The sequence below is a fragment of the Staurois parvus genome, unplaced genomic scaffold (genome assembly GCF_062004578.1).
Source record: "Staurois parvus isolate SC_StPar_1 unplaced genomic scaffold, SC_StPar_1.0 ptg000004l, whole genome shotgun sequence".
NCBI lineage: Eukaryota > Metazoa > Chordata > Amphibia > Anura > Ranidae > Staurois > Staurois parvus.
In genome coordinates, this window is record NW_028317800.1 from 191,626 (window position 1) to 214,093 (window position 22,468).

General features: G+C 39.5%; 1 protein-coding gene across 2 annotated transcripts in view; it reads left to right on the forward strand.

The window, feature by feature from the left end:
* The window catches only part of DMXL1 (Dmx like 1), a 222,789-nt gene that overhangs the window by 100,683 nt on the left and 99,638 nt on the right, over nucleotides 1-22,468 (forward strand). For both annotated transcript variants that reach the window (XM_089673106.1, XM_089673173.1), the window contains exons 18-21: nucleotides 4,131-5,828; nucleotides 13,577-13,687; nucleotides 17,502-17,671; nucleotides 20,501-20,598. In XM_089673106.1, coding sequence (XP_089529232.1) covers nucleotides 4,131-5,828; nucleotides 13,577-13,687; nucleotides 17,502-17,671; nucleotides 20,501-20,598 — 2,077 coding nt within the window. The remainder of the gene's footprint in view (nucleotides 1-4,130; nucleotides 5,829-13,576; nucleotides 13,688-17,501; nucleotides 17,672-20,500; nucleotides 20,599-22,468) is intronic.

Here is a 22,468-nt window from a genome sequence, read left to right on the forward strand (position 1 = left end):
CATGAAAGATGCTTCAGGCAGGATTATTCTAAATCATAATGTACTATAATGCTATAGTACAAGACAATAACATGACGAGCTTGATTATAATAGAAATTATTTTTCCTGCAGTTTCGGGAGGCTATGAACATGCATTTTAACACACTTGCATAGCGTTGCTTTGAAAGGGTCCTAATTCACACACTATGTTCCAGTTAAATAATAGCAATGGACAGCAATTGTTTTCAAAAGTTTTGCTACCTGAAAAACTTTTAGTGATTTATGGTGGATCCCTTCAAACTGAACACAAATATAATTTCAGAATGAGTGTATTATGTATGAATCTTGAAAAAAATGAAATTAACTTTTAATGATTTAATCACATAATATTTCTGACACTCCGCATGAGTTCAACAGGACTTAAAATGTTTTGCTGCTGATTTTCGTTTGTACTCCATGTACTGTGCATCTTGCTTAAGTGTTCAACTAAAATCAACCAATACTTATAGATTGCAGTTGCCCCTACTATAATTTTTCATTGTGGCAATGTCCTAGTGAAACCTTTAACCACGTTTATCACTATGAACAGTATACCTTATGCTGCTCAAAGCTATGCATGGAGTGTCACATGGGATTCTGTAGATTAATTGCCGTCTCCGACCACCACACACTTGACGACCTGCATGGCTGCTCGCTGTCCGGGAAATAAGAAGGAAGAAAAGAAAACCAAAGTACTGAGGCGGAGCAAAGAGCCCTGGACAGGCTACAAGGATCCCGGCCTCACCCCCCTCACTGACACCGGCTGTCCCTGAGTGATTGTGTGAGAGGAGAAGCGTCAGAAGGCTGCCACCACCCCCAGCTCAACCATCAAACACCTCAGCCAGCCACAGGAAGCAATCCTCTTAGCCTGTCTAGGGCTCTCTGCGCCGCCTCGGGCCTTTTTGTTTCCTTTTCTTCCTTTTTATTTCCTGGACGGCGAGCAGCCATGCAGGCCATCAAGTGTGTGGTGAGACGGCAATTAAGCTACAGAATCCCATGTGACACTAAGCTGCAGGGCAGCTCCAGGATCCAGAGGAGGGATATTTCCAGGCTGTACACCCATTCCACCTTAAAGGGGACCTCTGGCTGATTACATCTTATATATTGTACTGCATATTTTAAATGCGCATCTGGTGAGTGTGCATTTTTACCATATTCCCTGCACTTCACCGAAATGTAATAATTGTCACATGGAATGTACCTTCACCTGAGCACAGGATTTCCACTTCACATCAATTAAGGACGATATATCACACTCATAATGGACTTTTATTTATTGTATATGGGCATATCAAATAATCACACAATATATAAAAGAACTTTGCACTTTATTAATTATTTGAATTATTTGCACTATTTTAGTAATAATATTATTGGATGTTCTTTCAGCGCTGCACTTTTTTGATTCTAGATGATCAAGATATAACTTTCTTCTGCTGGCAATTCCCTTCACTGTAAAAGTAATGCTAGCTGCTAAGAAGCCGCTGGATTATTTTTACGGGTTGTAGAAGGGGATTCTACCCACTGCCGCCTTTACTGTGCTTTTCCAGAGCAATCCAGATAAGGATGCCACTGGTTGCATTCGCTTCCTCAAACACAGAGGAACTGATCTTGCTCTTCCACCTGTGTGACGTCAGAAACCTGAAGTGTTGAGGATTTAGTCACTTCCAGTTTTGGTTCCTTTGTTTACGAGCCATTGGTGGCTTGGGTAGAAGTAGATCAAAGCAATCTTGGTTTTGTCTGCTACTTTGGAGGCCAGAGGAGAGAGCTGGGGTCTCATAGACCCCAGATCTCTTCATAAAGAGAACCTGTCATGGCCCATGCTATAACAAGGAATGTTGTTCATCCTTTGTGCTAGAAATAAAAGTGATTAAAAAAATGTAAGGGTACAGTGAAAAATTAAATAATAAAATAAAACATTTTTCTAGCACCCCATCCCCTCTGCACATGTTGGTTCCGCACACATACATAAACAGCGGTTGGACCACACGTGCAGTGTTACCACAAACGTCAGAGCAAGACAAATAAATCTAGCACCAGACCTCCTGTGTAAATCTAAAATGATAACCTGTAAAGGCTTTTAAAACTTCGCCTATGGATAATTTATTGTACCATAATTTGTCACTGTTCCATAGTCGTGCGCAATTTTGAACTGTACACTTTAATTTTAGTGCACACAAACAATATAATACCTATTTTTTGGTAAAATATAAAAGATATTACACGGAGTAATTAGAGACCAAATATGTCACACTTCAAAATTGAAGACCGCTTGGAGTATTCAGATCTCTTATTTATAGCAGAGAAACCAGTGACATTAGTCAGACAGAATAACTCTGTTGTGTGATTTTTCTAATCTTAACATGTCATCGGGGCAGGTAACGGCATTGACTTATGAATTCCTCTGAGCCAAGCTTTAAGATTGTCAGTACAAGTTATACAACAAATGTGGGGAGCCCAGGCCTTGTTTTGATAACTAACCTTACAACCGAAGTACAGTTCATATGCTTTTTCACAAGTCCTAGTTGTGCTGTATCTTTGAGATGTAAGCATATAATCGCCACAGATATAGCAGGACATATCATGGCTGTTCCAACTTTGGCTAGACATTTCTGTTCTCACCAATCATCCCATAGAAAGTCTATAACTGACCTATTTTGTAATGACATACATAGACAATGATATGCCTTGCAACAATTGCATCAAAATAAATGGAAGAAATTGCAAAAACACAAGATGCCACGTGATAGGTTTAATTTACAGGCTATTTTCATGATTAGCAGCCAACAATCTATAAGATACACCCAAATATCTTTCAGGAAGCAAAATCTTTAGTATAACCCTATGGGTGTCAAACACATGGCATTTTGGCACAACTGCAGCAGGGCTTTTCAGACAGTGTATACTAAGTTAAAGGATAAGTTCACCTTTTACCAAAAAGTAATAAATGCGTTTTGTTTGCAGGTAAACAAAATGTGCATTTTATTATTTTTTGCTTGGGGAGCCTCTAAAGCATTGCACCAGTGATCAGCAGATTGTTGGTGCCATGCAGGTCTCCCTCTGACCTGTCAGTGTATCTGTGTGTCCATTGAAGAATGAGCAAAAATGTCACTCTAGATGTGCAAAGCTGGTAGAGACATACCTAAAAAGACTTGAAGCTTTAATTGCAGTGAAAGGTGGCTCTACAAAGTATTGACACAAAAGGGCTGAATACAAATGCACGCCACACTTTTTTTCAGATATTTATTTGTAAAAAATTGTTGAAAACAGTTTATCATTTTCCTTCCACTTCACAATTATATGCCACTTTGTGTTGGTCTATCACATAAAATACCAATCTAATACATTTACGTTTTTGGTTGTAACATGACAAAATGTGGAACATTTTAAGGGGTATGAATACTTTTTCAAGGCACTGTAGATTAAATAGAACAGGACCTAGCACAGAGCAGTGTTGTACACCACTAGTGATTGGCCTCTTTTCCAAATGAACACCATTTACAACCCCACTTTGGTATTGATACTTTAGCCAGCTGCATATCCACTGCATCTTCTCTTCTCTTTTTTCTTTTTTTTTTTTCTTGTTTCAGTGGAAACTCTGAGCTTTACCAGAGACGCCTGACCAGCTCTTTAGTATCCTTAGGTCAGTGATCTACCACCACACCCAAGATCCTAGTACATCAAACACTAACCTCCCCTTAGACTGACGATACTGCTGGCCAAATATGCACCTGTGCTCATTTATCCATGTTGAGGGCACTTTAACACAGGAGGTGTGTTTCTGGTCAGATCACCAAGTGAAAACAGAGGGTAAAAATCCTTAAAAAGGAAAATAATGCAGCCACCACATCTTATGATTGGTAAACTGCAATGTATTTCAGTTTTGGGTTTAATACTACTTTAATTAAAAAAAAAAAAAAAATTAAGCATAGTAATGAGGGTGATTAAACTACTGCAGAATTGCTTTCTCTGCTAATGGTGTTGCAGAGACTAGCCTATCCAGCAAGTCTCCTTAATGGAATTGTGTGTTCAACATGTATGATATACTTAAAGACACTACCTACCTAAAGTAGTTTATTGTCTTAATCAGTCTTTTTTTTTTTATTTTTTAGGTCATCTGAGTAGTTCTTCCCTTTACCCAGTGAGTAATGCACCGTATCTACTAGCAACGTCTTGCTCTGATGGTAAAGTCAGGTTTTGGAGGTGTCGAGTGGAAACGGAGCTTTCCCTTTCTCCCATTGACATAGCGAATTGTGTGGCATATATTTGGGAGGAATGGCCTTTGTTGATTGAGGATGGTCTACAAAATGCAGCTGTGAGTGTTCCAGGAAGGCCCATAGAAGTCAGCTGTGCCCATACAAACTGTCTGGCTGTAGCATTTAAACAAGCACCAAGTAAACATAGCAACGCTTCTCAAGAATTTTTGATGCATGTTAGCATCTTTGAATGTGAATCTACTGGTGGCTCCTGTTGGATTTTGGAACAAACCATTCACTTGGATGAACTAAGCACGATGTTGGAGCCTGGCATTAGTATTGACAATAATCTTGTGGCTTACAATAAACAGGATTTGCTCTTATCTTCCAACAAACAACTCCAACCTAGTACAAAACATTTGGTTCATTTGGATTGGATGTCCAGGGAGGATGGCTCTCATATGTTGACAATTGGAATTGGTACAAAGCTTCTCATGTATGGACAGGTTGCTAGAAAAGCCCAAGAAGCCTCTTGTAAAGAGAGTTTTGCATTGCAGCTTTGGGATACTGCCAAAAACACAGCTCAGCCGAGGTTTGTATTGCTTCGATGTGTAGATCTTGTGTCTTCTGTGGAAGGCTCTCTTCCTTTACCAGTATCTTTGTCTTGGGTTCGGGATGGGATTCTTGTTGTTGGAATGGACTGTGAAATGCATGTCTACTCCCAATGGCAGCCTTTTTCTAAGCAAGACTCTGCAAGCACAGATTCCTACAATGGAAGCACCCCATCCATCACAAACTTAGTAAAGCAAAGTCATTCTGTTCCATCTGGTCTGAATCCACCAAAGAAAACTATGACGAGGTCAATGACTAGCTTAGCTCAAAAGCTTATGGGCAAGAAAACTGCATTTGATCTTCCTGTGGAGATGGAGGACTATGGACTTTTTGAAGCTGCTCATGCGTTATTTCCAACTTTGCCGCAGTATCATCCATTGCAGCTACTGGAATTGATGGATCTTGGAAAAGTACGCAGAGCAAAGGCTATATTATCTCATCTAGTTAAATGTATTGCAGGGGAGGTTGTTGCAATTAACGATAATGAATCCAACCATGAACGCAGGCTCCGTTCACTTTCAATAAGTGCTAGTGGAAGTACTTCTCGAGACCCCAAAACTTTCAGCAAACCAGAAAGTGCTGACTACACAGAAATTGATTCTGTGCCTCCTCTACCATTGTATGCACTTCTTGCTGCAGATGAGGACACATCTTTCGTTTCCACAGTGGACAAATCCAGCAATCAAAACAATTCCAACAAACAAAACGACAGCAGTACAAATGCTGAGAACTATGATGAGCTTTTCCAAGTTCCAACAATCAGCTCTGAGGAGCTTACAACCTTAGACTCTGAAGATGAAAACACAAAACCACAAGTTATAGACTTGTCACAGTACAGCCCCACTTATTTTGGTCCTGAACATTCCAAAGTGCTATCTAAGCATTTGCTTCATTCTAGCTTACCTGGCATGACCCGCATAGAACAGATGTCTCTGATGGCTTTGGCAGATACAATTGCCACAACTAGTACAGATATAGGTGAAAGCAGAGATCGCAGCCAAGGTAAATACGTTTATAATCATACATTTTGATTTTTATTTAGCTTTGCTTCCTCTTCTAATACATCCCCAATTCCAGCAAAGTGGGGACACTGTGTAAAATCTATTTCTAGATTCCAGTCTAGTTTAAATCTAGGTTAACCCCTTAACGCCTCCCAGCCCTTTAAGGGTTTCAGAAGGTGGGGCAGGGTTTTAGGGTCATGAGACCGCCATGATTCGCCGTCATGGCGGTCACATGATCAGGAAAGGTCCCGATCGAAAGAGGAGATCGGGACTTTTCCGTGAGTACTGGACATGTGTGCTGGGAGAGCAGGGCGCTCTGTCAGCACATATGTTTTTCTTAATTACACGCAAATGCGCGGCCTCTCAGCATCTAGGCCCAGACACCGGGAGGCCACCCATTTGTATACGGCCAGCGTAAAGAGGTTAAACTGAGAAGTACCATTTTAGAAAAAATAAGGTAATTTTTTAAATTGATGGCAGCAACACATCTCAAAAAGTTGGAACAGGGCAACAAAGCTGGAAAGTACAATTCAAGGCCATGCTTATCATGGTGTAGAAGAGCATCCCCTCTTCTTTTTATCAACACTCTGCAAAGTCTGGGAACTGAGGAGGCCAGTTGCTGGAGTTTTGGGAGTGGAATGTTGTCCCATTCTTGCCTGATTAGATGCTGCTCTAAAACCTGAATTTATCTTTAACTGCCCGGTCACATATTTGGCGACGGTTTGAACTTTATCCAATCCGCATGATGTGAAATAACATTGTTTCCCATGGTGCCTGTTCACATATGTCCCGTGCAGATTCACTGTGGGTTAAAAAGAATCCTGTCCGATTTCTAAGCAGTGCAGTACGGTTCAGGTGCGGATTACAGGCTATTGACTTCTATGGGAACTGTTTCTAAACCACATATGTGTGAACAAGATAAGATCCTGAGCTAATCCTGTCCTGAACTTGGCATGAACCTGTAAACAAATACTGTATCAATTAGCTGTGAAACCTGAGCTTCAGTCTGCACAGCACATGTGTGAATCAGCTGTAAGCATTGATGGTGCCTTTCTAGAAATAAAAGCTGCCCATTCCATATGCAATAATGCACCCTCATGCCATCAAAAATGCAGGCTTCTGAACTGATTCCTGTTATCAATCCGGAGTGTTTCTATTCTCTCTAGTCTGGAGGACGCAGGGCACATGTTTACTAAAAAGAATGTCAAATTTCGATTTGTTTGACCACAAAACCGTTTTCCATTTTGCAACAGACCATTTTTAATGAGCTTTGGACCATAAAGGATGACTGCTTTTTTCTGGATCATGTTCAGATATGGCTTCTTCTTTCCATAATAGAGTTTTAACGTGCATTTTGGGAAGGCACGGTGAACTGTGTGCACAGACAGTGATTTGTGGATGTATTTCTCAACCCATGCAGTGATGTCCATGACAGAATCATGCCTGTGTTTAATGCAGTGCCGTCTGAGAACCCGAAGATCACTGGCATCCAATATTGTGTTTCGTCTTTTGCGAACAGAGATTTCTCCAAATCCTCTTTTGCTGAAATTTTATACTGTAGGTGATGATTATATTTAAATGCAATTGTACGCTGAGGAACATTATTCTGAAATTGACAATTTTTAGATGCAGCGTTTCACAGATTGGTGAATCTCTGCCTATCCTTACTTTTGAGACACTTTGGCTGTCTAAGCTGTCCTTTTTTATACCCAGTCCTGTTACTGACCTTTTGCCAATTACCCAATTGCAAAATGTTCTTTCACCTCTTGTTAGTACCATGAACTTTGCTGGGTTTTTGTTGCCTTGTGTCAGCTTTTTGGAGACGTGTTGCTGCCATCAGTTCTAGTAAAATGTAATTCCAGTCTAATAACTACAGTTGGAATACATTTGTTTTCTGCCTTTCTTGCAAATAAATGTTTAACTCTCTTTAATCAGCCTGGTTCAAATTCATAGCTATCATCACTATTTAATCTTCAATCTACCAGTTGGACAGCATCACTTCTGTATGGTATACACGGAGGTGTTCCACAAAGCTATAAAGCTGAGCCAGGCAACAGTTAAGTGTTGGCTGTGCAGTGTGGTGGAGGTGTGTAAATCAGAAGGTATAACCGTTAACAAACATTTACTGCTTTTGCTCAGAATTTCCTTCAAGAAACATATTATGTTCCTCAATAGTGACCAAATAATGTTTGCTGCATTCACACCACTGACTAGTTTATTTCCTGTTGACCACAAGTAGTATCCTGCATCTTTCTGATTTTACAAGAATTGTGGCAAAACGGCCTTAGGAAGCCATAATCTTTGTTGTCTTTCTGCACATTGTATCCCAATTGTGCCCCTATGTTGCATTTAATGCAACCATGGAATATCTCTCCACAAACAAGCACTGTAAGTGGTTTTGGCCAAAACAGAAGGCAAACCCTGGTTCAGGTGCTTTTATTAGGCTGAAACCCTGCATGGGCTAACTATTAGTTTACTTTAAGGTTGGTGATCAAAGTCTGTAGGGATGTAATTTTGCTATTTATCTTTAGCACAGAAAAAACTGTGCTGATTGTAACAGATGCTGGGTTCTCTGTGAAAAACATAATTTCTACACAAATTTAGGCCAAAAGTATTGCATTTCTTTAATAAAAATAACCCAAATCGGTGTTCGTTGGTAGGAAAGTTACAGTTCACAAACTATGGTATATATCTAAAAATCGATAAATTCTGATGTATTGACAGCCAATCTAATTTCTTGAGGCCCAAAAACACCAGGGCAGTGCAAATACCCGCCAAATGCGCACTTTTCATAAAGTGGACAGTCTGAGGTATTTAGTAAGAGGCATGGCGAGTTTTTTGAAGTTGTAATTTTGTGGAAAATTAAGAAATGAAAAAAAATATTTTCACTATTTTTTTTTTCTTTTACACACTGTCACCAATGCAGTACAGCATCATAATATAACTGATGCGATGGTGATCACATGCACTGACTAGCGACCGTATGTAAAAAGAAAAAAAAATAAAAAATTTATTTTGCATTTTTAAAACCTTTTTTTATTTTTTATTTTTTTTCAATTCCAGAACAATACAATGTTGCTATAATAACACTGTACTACTCTGGGCAAGTGATCAGGATTTTTTTTTTTTTTTTTTTACACCTTATGATTGCTTATGCCAACAAATTTCATTGATATAAGCAAGCATTTTTACTGAACGAAACTGATTCTTTCAGTAGTTTTTGTTTGATAGGCCACAGCTGATTTGCCCATTCTACAGATAAGTTGTGATTGGCCCTGTCTGTACGTGTGATCACTGACCAATCACAGCTAGTAGCACACTTGTAAGCAATGAAAGGAAGCCATTTATTGCTTACAACTGTCATGTGACCTGCTGTCATTGGTCACAGTGATCACATGACACTGGCTCCAGACTGGTGTAGTGATCTGTCATCAGCCGTGTCTGGTGGACACAGCAGGTAGCAGATTGCGCCAGAGCACGGCCCATGGGGTGTGTGTGAGGTGTGATCTTGGAAGGGCATCCCAGGATAACATTGATCCCGCTTGCCCGTCATCTTACAATAGTCTGGGCAGGAAGGAGTTAAGGTGAGTGGGACACTGACCTTAACTCATTAAATAAATTCTGGAGGGCCATACCCCTACATCCCAGAAGTGTACCGTCTTACATGGAGGTTTTTTTCTCTTCCTCATCTTCCAAAGCAAGCAACACGGGAACCTAGGGTGCACCCTCTATTTCTCAAAGTTAGTGAAGGCCTACCTGCACATTCCCATGTTTCCATCTACTCAGTGATATCTGGGTTTCGCAGTAAGTGATCAGCATTACCAGTTTGTCACCTTCTTTTTACCCTGTCCACAGCCACCTGGGTTTTCACAAAGGTGTTTGCCAATGGAGAAGAGCCAAAACTGGGGCAAAGAGTCCACATTGTGGAGTATCTGGACAATGTCCTGTTTAAAAAGTCTGTTTTCCCTGTCTTTGTCAGCTAACATCCAACAGATGGTACAGGTTCTGTAGAGCTTTGGTAGGATCCTCAACCTTTTGAAGTCATCTCCTGGACCCATCTTATAGATCTCAGTACCTGAGACTGGTGCTGGACATGACTTTGTGCCAGGATCTTTCTTTCAGACCTTCCAAGCACAGAGGAAGCCCTCAGTTTGTGCAAGGATGAAGGTCTTGGGTCTAATAGTGGCCTTCTTCGGGACAGTCCTTATGCCCAGGTTCACTCTAGATCTTTGCAGCAAAACATTCTGGCCAAGAAACGGATTTAACCCTTGAGCCCCACGATGTATCTAAAATTCAAGGCCTGACAAGCTGGATTTCTAGTCTTGAGCTGGAGTAAGGGAAACCTTTTCCTCCACAGTTGTGGAGAGTTCTCATGATAAATGCCTGCCTATTGGACTGGGAAGCAGTCCTAAACACCTTCTTGGTACAAGGAACGTGGTCATCGGAGGAGACTCGCCTTCCAAATAACATTTTTAAACTTGGGGCAATTTGGTTGTGCTTTTAACACTGGATTGTATTGCAGGGACACCCCGTAAGGATACAGTTGGGCAAATCCAGGCTGTGGTTTTACATCTATTTCACAAAGTGGCACCATGAGTCTCACTGCCCTAATGAAATAAGAACTGATCTTCTCTCGGGCAAAACTTCACAATCCTGTCTTGTACCCTCTCCACACCCCAGGCATGGAAAATTGTCAGATTGTATAAAATTGCACCCCTGCACACACTATACCACAAGAACTTCCCCTCTAGCTGCTGTTTAAAAATGTTCACCCTTAAGCATCAATAAATATGTGAAAGAAGAAAAACTGCACTGCTTTAAATTAAACAATATCTGCATAAGTGCTGAGCGAACCGCTAATAATCCTTGTATCTAAAAGACATGAACCTTTAACTCAAATATGCATCAATTCCTAGGAGTGATCATATGCATTTAAAATAATAAAGAATGAATAACTAGTTTTTACATAAAAACAGCATACTTAATGGAAAAAGGGTTCTTCACTTAAATGTGATCCAATTTCTATACAGCTGATTATATGCACTTTGAAACAAACCAGTGTCACACAGATAATGTATATTGCATCAATACAGTGTAACCAAATTGCTTATGTTGACACACAAGTGCTTTAACTTTTCCATCTCCATAAAGTGTGTGTTTCATTCAGGATTCCATCAATTGCTTGTGCCACACTTGTAACTCCAAACAATGTTCAACCCCAACTCCCTGGACACTCAGCAGATGTCGTAGACCAAGTAAGTAGGTCAAAAACACTCTTGTTAATCCCTTGTATACACCAAAGGCCACTACATCAATGTAGTATCACAGGCATACTAGTGTTCTTCTCACAAGAACATCAGAGGCGCATAGCAGGATATAAAAAACAGTGTTGGACAGTGTTCCATTCTGACATCACTTCCACCCTCTGGAATGCACACTTCTATCCAGTGAGGTGCGGGAGTAGAAGTGAGTGCAATACTTTGTTTTTAATGATTTTAAATAAACAGTATTAAGCTATGGGAGCCTTGTCAGTCTTTTTATATCCTGTTTTGCTGCTGATGTTCCTTGAGAGAGCAACAGGTTGATTGATGGAGTGTTGAATAACACACAAACTTTATAAAGTTGGAGGATTTACAGCACTTGAAGAGCACTATTTGATGTAACTTTCCCTTTTGGCACTTTGCACTGATATTGCAACATAGTCAATTTGGGGTTACTATATTGATGCACTATACATTATCTGTGTGAAACTGGTTTGTTTCCAAGTGCACATGATCAGCTGTATAGGAACTGGATCACATTTAGGTTAAAGTGACTCTAAAGTCTATGCATTTTTTACCTTAATGCATTCCCTGCATTAAGGTAAAATAAATGTTTTGATAGCAGTATCGCCCCCTCACTCCACCCCTCACTAGAACCATCGCCATGCCTGTCTGTAGCGACTCTCTTCTCCCTCCGCGCTGTCAGTCTTTGATGAGGCAACTGAAGCCATTAGGTCCCGCTGCTGTCAGTCAAAACCTGTAACCAGGAAGTGGGGGGAAGGGCCGAGCCACACTGTGTCTCTGATGCAGGCAGAGCGCCTGCATGAGTGCCCCCCATAGCAAGCAGCTTGCTATGTTGGGAACCAACAGAAGAGGAGGAGCCTGGAGCATTCAGCACTTATGCAGATAGTGGAAAATTGTCAGGCTGACTTTCTTAGTCATCTTGATCCAGAATAAAGTGCTCTCCATCCAGAGGTCCTTATAGTCCTTTGTCACAGGATACGGACCTTCTGGGATCTAGATTCAACAACAAACTGAACAGGTATGTCTCTAGGTCCCAGGACCCTCACGCCTCGTAGTGGACGCTCTGGGGACACTTTGGAATAAGTTCTGCTTGACCTGCATCTTTCTGTTCTCTTTTGCCTACTCCACAGGTTTGAGAAGGAGATCGTACCGAATTGGCCCAGGAGGTTGGTTACCCAGGCATACTCAAGCTCCTAGCATATAGGTTTCATTGGCCCTTCAAGACTGTACAGATCGCCTGTTCGTAGGGCCAGTATTTCATCCTGCTTCTTGGCTGCTGGCTTTTAAAGGCATGGCTTTTGAAGCTACAGTTGTTGGGACAGGGGCCTTGTGCACTTAGACATCCCTACCCTTTTAAAGGCTAGGAACTTCACTTCTCATAAAGTTTGCATTAGCACATGGAAGTCCTATATTTCTTGGTTGCGAGTCATGGAATTTCTATCCTAGTAAGTACTTCATGGGATTTCTGTCTTCCCTCCATTTCAGTCTGGGACAGCATTGGAAAAAATCTTGGTCTTGGTCTTTTAAACATGCTTTGATCCTAGCAAAGATGTTACCTTTCTTGTAACAATCATGTCTGCAAGGAGAGTCTGAGTTAGCAGCCTTATCCTTTGAGGAGCCTTTCTCTGTATTGCAAAAGGACAAGGTTGTCTTGAGGCCTTCTTCCTACAAAGGTGATCTATGCCTTCCACCTTAATCAGTATACCGTCCTTCCCTCTATATGTCCTGTTTTTGAAACATGCCAAGGAAATTTATCTCCATTGACATGGTGCATGCGGTGAGTTTACTTCTTGGTTGCTGCCTCCTTTTGGAAAATTAATTCTCTCCTTGTGATTCCTGAAGGTTCTCATAAAGGTACCATACCAGATCTGTTAGTGCTTCATAGGCTTTTCAGCATCAGGCATCTGTTCCTCAGATTTTCAATGCTGCCCACTGGGCTTTTAACATGTTTAAGTTGTACCAGGTGGATGTTCAAGCCTCCTGTGATGCTATTTTTTGGAATAAGGTGCTACAAGTTTCTCTCTTTATCTGTTGATCCATTCTTGACCTGTAAAGTCCCGTTGACATTGTTTGCTGTGTTGCCCACTGTACTGTAGTACAGCAGGACACAGAACCCTCCCTCTGGTTCTTGTGTTCTCCCTATTGCTTGTTACAAAACTTAGGTTAGATGGGAGTGGGAGGGGGTTATATAGTAGGGGAATGACTTTGTAGTTTTGGTTTTTTTTTTTTTTGTCCTGTGTCCAATCATCTGAAGGTAGCTGCACATAGTCTAACCCAGTTTTAATAATATAAAGAAAAGAAGACCGTCTTATACTTTGCTTCAGTACTCCAGGAAAAACTTTATTGGTAAGTTAAAAATACTTTTTTACCTTTTTTTTTTTTTTTTTTTTGGGTTAATACTTGATAAAATTGTTGTAAGTTGATCTTGCTGTTTTACACAATTCAAGCGGGGTTTTCTTAATAGGTGGTGAGACTCTTGATGAATGTGGACTGAAGTTTTTCCTAGCTGTTCGGCTTCATACGTTTCTCACTACATCCCTTCCACCAGCATACCGAATTCAGCTCTCGCATCAAGGTAACTAAGCTCTATAGTTTGAGGGTGATTTAAATGACTCCTTGCTTATGGTCTTTGATTTAGCAGCACTTAGTCTGACTGACGAAGAAAGGCTGATGCATTACCACTGGAGAAAAGAAAATGAGGGGTTTGTCAGTATATTCCAGTCAGTGTTGAAAAGTAAGCTCTAAGGTGTTTCGTATAAAGCTCCCTCTGCAATTTTCAATCAGACTAGATTAAGTAACCTATATGCTCTAGGATGCTCGCCTCTTAATAATTTCAGAGTAAATTTCCTTTGTGTGTGCCCTGTGCCATTTAGTCTGTTGACTTTTTGTTTATGTCCAAAAAATGCAGTGGCTTTTGATGCCTTATTGGTGAGTAAGCCGTTAGCCCTTGCTTAAATAAACTGCTAGGAAAGTTTTGATGCAATAGTAATATCAACACTTATTTCTATGTAGCCATCAACTAAACATTGGTGTTTTAGAATATGTGATCAGCATCCCTGCTTAAAGCAAAAATACTTAGTTTGTCCAAGCAGAGATAGGCAACTGGTTAACTTTAATGGTGGCCCCAACAATAGCATCAACCTTTGTTCCTTTTTGCTCTTACCATTTCCTTAAGCTACTGGGAGCTAAAAAAAAAAAAAAAAAGACGACTCCCTTTCCATGTGACAGCAGTGGTGCATGGTAGTTGGCTGCTTAGACGCAGAGCACTGTCACATGGGGCAGCCAGAGATTCCTCAGTCCTGTGTGTAAGCTTGGAAATTGTGAAATGGGCTGTACACAGGACTGCTTCTCTCTAATAATAGAATGGACTAATAGCAGTAAAAGGAAAGCAATTATAAGCAGCTAAAGGGCTGGCATTGAAGTGAACTTGTTGCATTTCCCAATATGTCCTGATGTTTGTCTCTTATAACCCCCTCTGCAGAAGCTCTTTTGCACACTGGGAAAGAAAAGGCAGCACTCAGAAAACCTGGGCTCTGTTTGTTGCACAGTATTGTCCGTAAGCAGTCTGAACATTTTTACAGGAAGGAAAGCACAGACATGACCTGATAAGTGTGCTGCTTCTCCTTCATCATTCAGTCACAAGATGGGCAAGTTGGTGACCTAGCTGTATTGCTTAAAGCATTTGTGAAGTCTTACCCTATAGAAACACATTAATAAGGTTGACTCCAATCCAAGGCATGATGCATTAAATAATTCTGGAAACTTTGCTCTGAAGTACCTTTTCTTAGTCGTAGAGTACAGAACACGGGCTTCCTTTAAAGTGATGCTAAATTTTGGTTTAAAAAAAAAAAATTTCATCTAGTGTGTATTCCTAACACCTTCTTTTGCGCTCTAAGGCTGTACCAGCAGTCTGGGCCAAGTGCATGGCATGAAACTCTGGACTGATCCTAATCCAGGATCTCCTCTTCTACTCCATACTTTGGCGGATTCCTTGTGCCATTTTGTTTCAACAGCAATGTGGATGTGCTGGCAACCCCGCTGGATCATTTCCAGCTGATTGAGTCTTTTATCTGTTATGGATTTTTCTTTGGCTACTTTGCAGGATCGAAATTAAATGTATCCTGGTGGTCTTGTTGCACTATTCTGGCAGAGGAAGCTGCCACACTGGACAGGGCTAATGAGAACTCTGATGACAGATTAGACTTTAGGAGCAACAGGATTCTAGGCTGCAGATGTCTGGACCATCAGTGGCCACGCTGCAAGCAGCCGTGAAGCAGTTAGTAGATTTTAGCTGGGTGCACCTAGCATAGCAGGATTGTATATTATACAATATAATCGCAAAAGGTATATTAGGCATCTTCCACAAAAGTATAATAGTCAAAGAGCTGGTGTATATGTATGTGTATGTATGCATGTATGTGTGTGTGTATACACACACACACACACACACACACACACACACACACACACACACACACACCTGTTTTCATCCACATTAAAACTGGATTTTTTATTTATTATGAATGAACTTTTAACACTAACTTTTCAATTTCTTATGGTAACTGTCAATTTGTTCATGCTGATCAAGTTGGAAAACTATTTGCTGGCAAGTTAATTTCGGTGTACACATGGAATAACCATTGTGCTATGTTTGTGTTGTATTTATTAGCTTTTTATTTTTAGGCTTTCGTTACAGTAATGCCTTGAAAATAAGATTTATCTTCCTTTGCCATAACACAACTGTTTAAATAGTTGTGTTGTTTTACTCAAATATATATACAGGCTTATTCATTATACCAAAATGTAGTAAGCCATAGCAGCCAATCAGAATTCCTTTCATAAAGTTATATGTGGTTGTTGCTACTGTACTTTGCACTTGGTTTCAATGCTTTGTGCTTTTTTATTGAATAAACCCATTAGTCTGTATATATTCTGTATATATTATATAGAACATTTTCAGAAATCAGGCAGCTGATACGCCTAACAGATTGCCGAGGCACAATACCTTTGTTAACTTCCATTGATGAAAATGGATGCTCAAGTTGCCTAGTTCTTAGTTATTGTAGTTTGCTTGATGTATCTGGCAGGCTCCTGAATTCTGCAAAACCTTTTTATACTTCTATGTGTTTGAAGTATGCAGTGTGTGTGTGTACACAATCATGGGATCTTGTATCCTGCACCATGTATTAAATATTTCTCCAAATTTTGTTTCATTATTGTAATTGTGTAACAGTGCTCTGTACAGTGTCCTGAAGAAAAGTGTCAGGTTCTATTGACAGGTCACCTTCCTCACCACCCACTTTCTGATACTTTCACAGTGCTTCAGTGCCACTGTGTTCATCTGTTGCTACCCTTTGTCTTATTCCTGTGTAAGGTCTCAGTCTGCGTTAGAGCTTATAAAGTTAAAGTGTAACTAAAGGCAACATTTTTTTTTTTTCATTTTGGATAGCGTAGGGGGGGGGGGGGGGTTTATGAGTTGACCCCCTCCAATTTTTCTCTCTGTTCCCTTGGGGAAATTTCCCTTCACTTCTTTCCCATAACCAAATTAGGAAGTGCGAGGAAATCTCTAAAGTGAGAGAATCCCGGTGTGTCACCAGAGCTTATGTCCCCATTGGAAAATTTTCCCTTTATTAGCGTTCTAATAATAATAACCTAACAAGGCTTCTATTCCTTCACTCTATTCAAAACTTAAAATACAAATATTTTCCTTTAGTTACATTTTAGTGACTTGGCAATTTGCAGCCTAAGCACTGCATCCTGAGAGTAAGGGATACACACTCCTCCATACCTGAAAGTACTGCTGTGCATGAGTGAAGTAAAGGGGATTATCAGTGAGGAAGGAATGGTGGCATGGTAAGAGGACCTGTCACTCGCCCTGACAAGGACATAGTTGGCAAAGTAAAAGCATTGTGACTGAATCTGATGTCATTTCTGGATAGTATGGTTTGAGACAAGTGTTTTCATGGATAATAGGGTTCTGGATAAAAGATCCTATACATGTGTACCTATATGTAGTGTGTTCAAGCATTATAGAAATTATGTATTGTTTCATGCTTCTATTTCTTTTTTGTGGTCAGAGAACTCTGTGATGACCTCCTAATTTTTTTTTCTTTTGTTCTGGAGTAGGAGTACATTATTACTTATAATGCTTGCTTATAATTTGAACAAATATGGAATCATCTGTGAAATTATCCTTATATTGTGATGTACGTCATATTCAGGAGTAGTTGAGTTCCATCTTGAAACAAACTTGCAAATATGTAGCTGTCAGATATGACACTTGTACATCAATGATAAGGGTTGACTTCCTGCATGTGAATGACATCAACATATTTCCTTTTACTAAGTAATTGGAGTTGTTTTCCAACCATCTGCTCTGTTCTTTAAAGGCCTGTCTACTAGCCATTTTGCTTGGGCCTTCCATTCTGTGGCAGAGGAAGAACTGCTTTCCACACTGCCTCCTATGCAGAAAGGAGACCCCACCTGGCCAGAGTTGAGGGCGATGGGAGTGGGCTGGTGGGTGAGAAATACAAACAACTTGCGCAAGTGTATTGAGAAGGTGAGTAAGTTGCCATTGTCATTGGTGGCCTAGACGTTTATTACCAAGTAGAGTTTGAGCAATCTTTATCAGAGGCACATTTTAAAGCGTTTATTTCTGTTTGTTTGTTTTTGTTTAATAGTATTCCTTATCAGACCCATGCTGTAGTTTGCAATATTAGTATAGCATTCAATATGAGATGGCAATGTGGGAAATGTTACTGCAAGTGAAGTATATAGTAAAGCAAAACAAGCTGAAGAACCCATGGTTCACTTCAAGATATGTTATGTATATAACCCCAATTCCAAAAAGTTGGGACACTGTGTAAAATCTACATAAAAACAGAATACAATTGCAAATCTCATAAACCCGTGTTCTATTCACAGTAGAAAATAGAGAACATATACAATGTTTAAACTGAGAAAATGTACTGTTTTAAGAAGAAAAAAAGGTAATATTGAAAATTTTGGCAGAAACACATCTTATAAAAGATGGGACAGAGCCATGTTTACCACAGTGTACCATCTGTACCTGTAAGTGTCTGGGAACTGAGGAGACCAGTTGCAGACGTTTTGGTAGAAGAATGTTGTCCCATTGGTGCCTGAAAGGATTCCAACTGCTCCGCAGTCTTGGGTCTTCTTTGTCATAATTTTTTTATTTTTAAGATGCATAAAGTATTTTCAGTTGGTGAAAGTTCTGGACGAAGCAGGCCAGTTAAATGCCTTGGACTCATCTACTGCGAAGCCATGCTGTTGTCATAGATGCAGTATGCAATTTAGCATTGCCCTTCTCAAATATGCTAGACCTTCCCTGAAAAAGGCATCTGGTGGGTAGGAGCATATGCTGCTCTAAAACCTGAATATATTTTTCAGCATTGATGGTGCCTTTCCAGAAGTGCAAGCTGCCCAATCCATGTGTACGAATGTATCCCCATACCATCAGAGGAGCAGGCCTTTGAACTGAGCACTGATAACAAACCAGAAGGTCCCTCACCTCTTTAGTCCAGAGGACACCATGCCCATGGTTGCCAAAAATGTCAAATTTTGATTTGTTTGACCACAGAACAGTTTTCCACTTTACAACAAGCCATTTTAAATGTGCTTTGGACCAGAGAAAATGGTGGCGTATCTGGATCATGTTTAGATATGGCTTCTTTGTATGCTAGAAACTTGCATTTCTGAATGGCATGGCAAACTGTATTCACAGATGGGGATTTTGTGAAGTATTTCTGAGCTCTTGCAGTGATGTTCATGACAGAATCATGCTTGTTTTTATTGCAGTGCTGTCTCAGGTCACGTGCATCCGGTACTGCGTTTCGGCCTTGTCCCTTGTACACAGAGATTTCTCCAGATTCTCTGAATCTTTTGATGATGATATGTTCTGTAGATGATGATATATTTAAAGTCTTTGCAATTTTACATTGAAGAGCATTATTCTGAAATTGTTCAACAATTTTTAGACGTGGATTTTCACAGATTGCCCATCTTTACATTTGAGACACTCATAACTCGCTGAGATGCTTTTTTTTTTTTTTTTTTTTTTTTTATACCCAGTCATGTTACTGACCTATTGAAAATTTAACTTAATTAGTTGAAAATGTTCTTCCAGCTCTTCCATGTTAGTGCCACTTATTTGCCAGCTTTTTGTTGCCCTGTTCTAACTTTTTAAAACGTGTTGCTGCCATCAGTTCCAGAGGTACCTTTATTTTTTTCTTACAGTGGTACATTTTCTCAGTTTAAACATTTGGTATGTTTTCTATTGTGAATAAAATATGGGTTTATGAGATTTGCAGATCATTGCATTCTGTTTTTATGTGGATTTTACACAGCATCCAAACATTTTTGGAATTGGGGTTGTAAAAATGTAAAGCATTTTAAAGTTTCTATTATATGGTGTCCCTCAATTGCTTTATATTCAGACTTTGAGTTTAAAATATAAATGTATCACAACATGCCATTTTTCTATTGGTACTGATGGGTGTTTAAAGTCCTGTTTGCCTGAAAGCCTCTCGTTCCTGGTATCACAGGTTCTTTGAGTATTCATACTGTGCAAAGTTGAAAATTGGCTTCATCTTGTAAAATATTTTGATGCAAATAGGCACAAATATACTAGGTTCTTTGTAGCATAATGTTAGAACGGAAAATGCTCTTTTTTCCTTTATATTTACTTGCATTTCCAGTGGAGAAAATGGTAAGCTTCTAGTATACCTGAATGTTCATTGTCATCTTATATGGCACAAATTCCTTATAAAATTAAAGGATAAGTTCACCTTTGGGTGGAACATGTAACATGTTCCCAATGCTGCAGCTGCTGTTTACTGCTGTAGAGCACCGTAGTAGTTCATTGAATCTTTTTCTCAGTATATCTGCTTTTTTGTACAGGACAGATATACTGGCAGGTCTGCAGGAGACCTGCATGGCACCAGCAATCTGCTGATTGCTGGTTTAATGCTTTACAGGCTCCTGCAACCAGAAATTATAAATGCACATTTTTTCCTTGCAAAAAAATGTGCATTTGTTACTCTTGGTCAAAAGGTGAACATATCCTTTAAAAGGGTTTTGCTCAGAGTGATGCTTCAAACTTCCTACAGCTCTGTGCTTTTAGCATTGATAGGTTTGCTTTTAACTTCCGCTGTGAAAGTTGGGCTACATAAAATATGCAACAATGAGAATCACAAATGTTCACAGCTGGGCTAAAGAATGTCCGCTTTGCTGTGTTTATAGGACACACATCACTTTTAGTATGCCGTTTAAAGCCAGTCAATGTCACTCCTAGGTCTATGTAGTGCCATGAAATTGTGATGAAAGTACCGAATAGGGAAACCTTATTGTGTGATTGTTGCCATTCCAGGTTGCAAAGGCAGCTTTTCAACGTCATAATGATCCCTTAGATGCAGCAATTTTTTACCTGGCAATGAAGAAGAAAGCTGTAATATGGGGACTGTATAGGTGAGAAATGCATGCCTTTTTATTTATTTATTTTTTTGAAAGTAGTACTAGTTTTTCAGCATCTTGAAGATATGTTTTCATTCCACTAATCGCTGAGTGTTTTATTTGATATTGTTGTGCCATGTTTTATGATGCCCCCTTTTCAGTAGAATAATACTGTACATTAGCTTCATCAGATTTATTTTTGTACTTTTACTAATTGTTTACTTTTAATACTTACTGGAAAAACAAATGTTACATTCCAGTCAAGCATGATAATTTTGAACCTAAAGAAGAGTTGTAATTTGTCACTTCCAGGTCTGCGTTGGAGCTGTGAAAGAAAGGCAGTGTAATTTTTTGAATGGCATTAATTCAGTTCTGTGAAACACAAAATAGTGTCTCCTTTGTTTCTTGCACCACCCTTTAAAGCAGTGGTTCTCAACCTTCCTAATGCCGTGACCCTTTAATACAGTTCCTCATGTTGTGGTGACCCCCAACCATAAAATTATTTACCCAGTAATTATAATTCATGAGTGTCGTTTTACCTCCAATACTGCTGCTTTCAACACAGTAGCTGCTTTCTACACAGTAGCTGCTCTTTACACATCGGAAATATGTGTTTTCTGATGGTCTTAGGGGACCCCTGTGAAAGGGTCGTTCGACCCCCCAAAGGGGTTGCGACCCACAGGTTGAGAACCACTGCTTTAAAGTTTCCTCTGCACTTTTGGGTATGAGAAGAAGCTTACATAGAACAATTTATTTAAGTCTTCCCCAGGAGCTTGGTAGATCTGGCTGCAGAATCTTAAACAATTTAAGCCTCCTTCACATATCACAGTTTTGAAAAATGATTAAAATGTGAAATTGTCTCCAAACTGACAAAAAATGGATTTGGGCTCTACCTTACCCCTAGTTTTCAAAAGGCACTCAATAAATAAAAACCACTATATAATATCTTTATTTGACTAAATAATAAAATACACAAATATTTGACAGGGAAGAAATGCATTAAATGAAATTGAAAATATCTATTTAAGAGGAAATAAACCTTAACAGAAACTACAGTACTAACACTATTTTAGGTATTACAGGCACTATGCTAAAGTCAGACTAGGTTCAGTTTAGACTTTGCTGATGTATTAGTGCTTTGAATTGCGAATGGAATAGTCACGATTTTGCCCATGATTTCAAAACTTCTGTTATAATGTGAAATCGCTCATCGGCATGTTCAGGTGCCATTCATTTTAATGGCACCTGAAAATGCAGGATAATTTTCACATGATTGCCATGCGTTTTTTCAAATGATAAACACGTTGGCGTTCACACAAACTGAATCACACAATGTGTGATCGAAGCGCATTTGTCGTACGAAAAACCTTGTGGCAAACAAGGCAAATAGATACTTTCAAGAGCCCGATTTGAGAAAAACTCTAATCTAATGCAGAGGATGCTTGTATGTAATAAAGAAGATCCTAGAGATGCTTGAGTAATGAAGTTAATTTAAATTACTAACAAATTGCTTTCACATACTCATTTGATTTTGAAACCAAATAGAATTGCAAATACAACTGCCAAACCATCTTCTCGTTTTCTGTGCATTATCCAGAATAAATGTTACTATAGCAGGTGCTTTTCAAGATCAAAAGAATATGTGACTGTAATTTGTGTTCAGCATAGTTTTGAGTAAGCACACTTAAGCCTTGTGCACACTAACTTTGTTAGATGCTGTTCCTCCGAGTGGAGTTGTTTTGGCAGAAAACAATGCTTGAAGCTTTTAAATGCATGCAATGTGTTTAGGCACATCAAGCACTTAGGTGTTAAATTCATTGGCCAGAATAATTTATTCTGGCCATTGAAATGAAATAATGATCACGTGCTAAACGCGTGCCTAGCG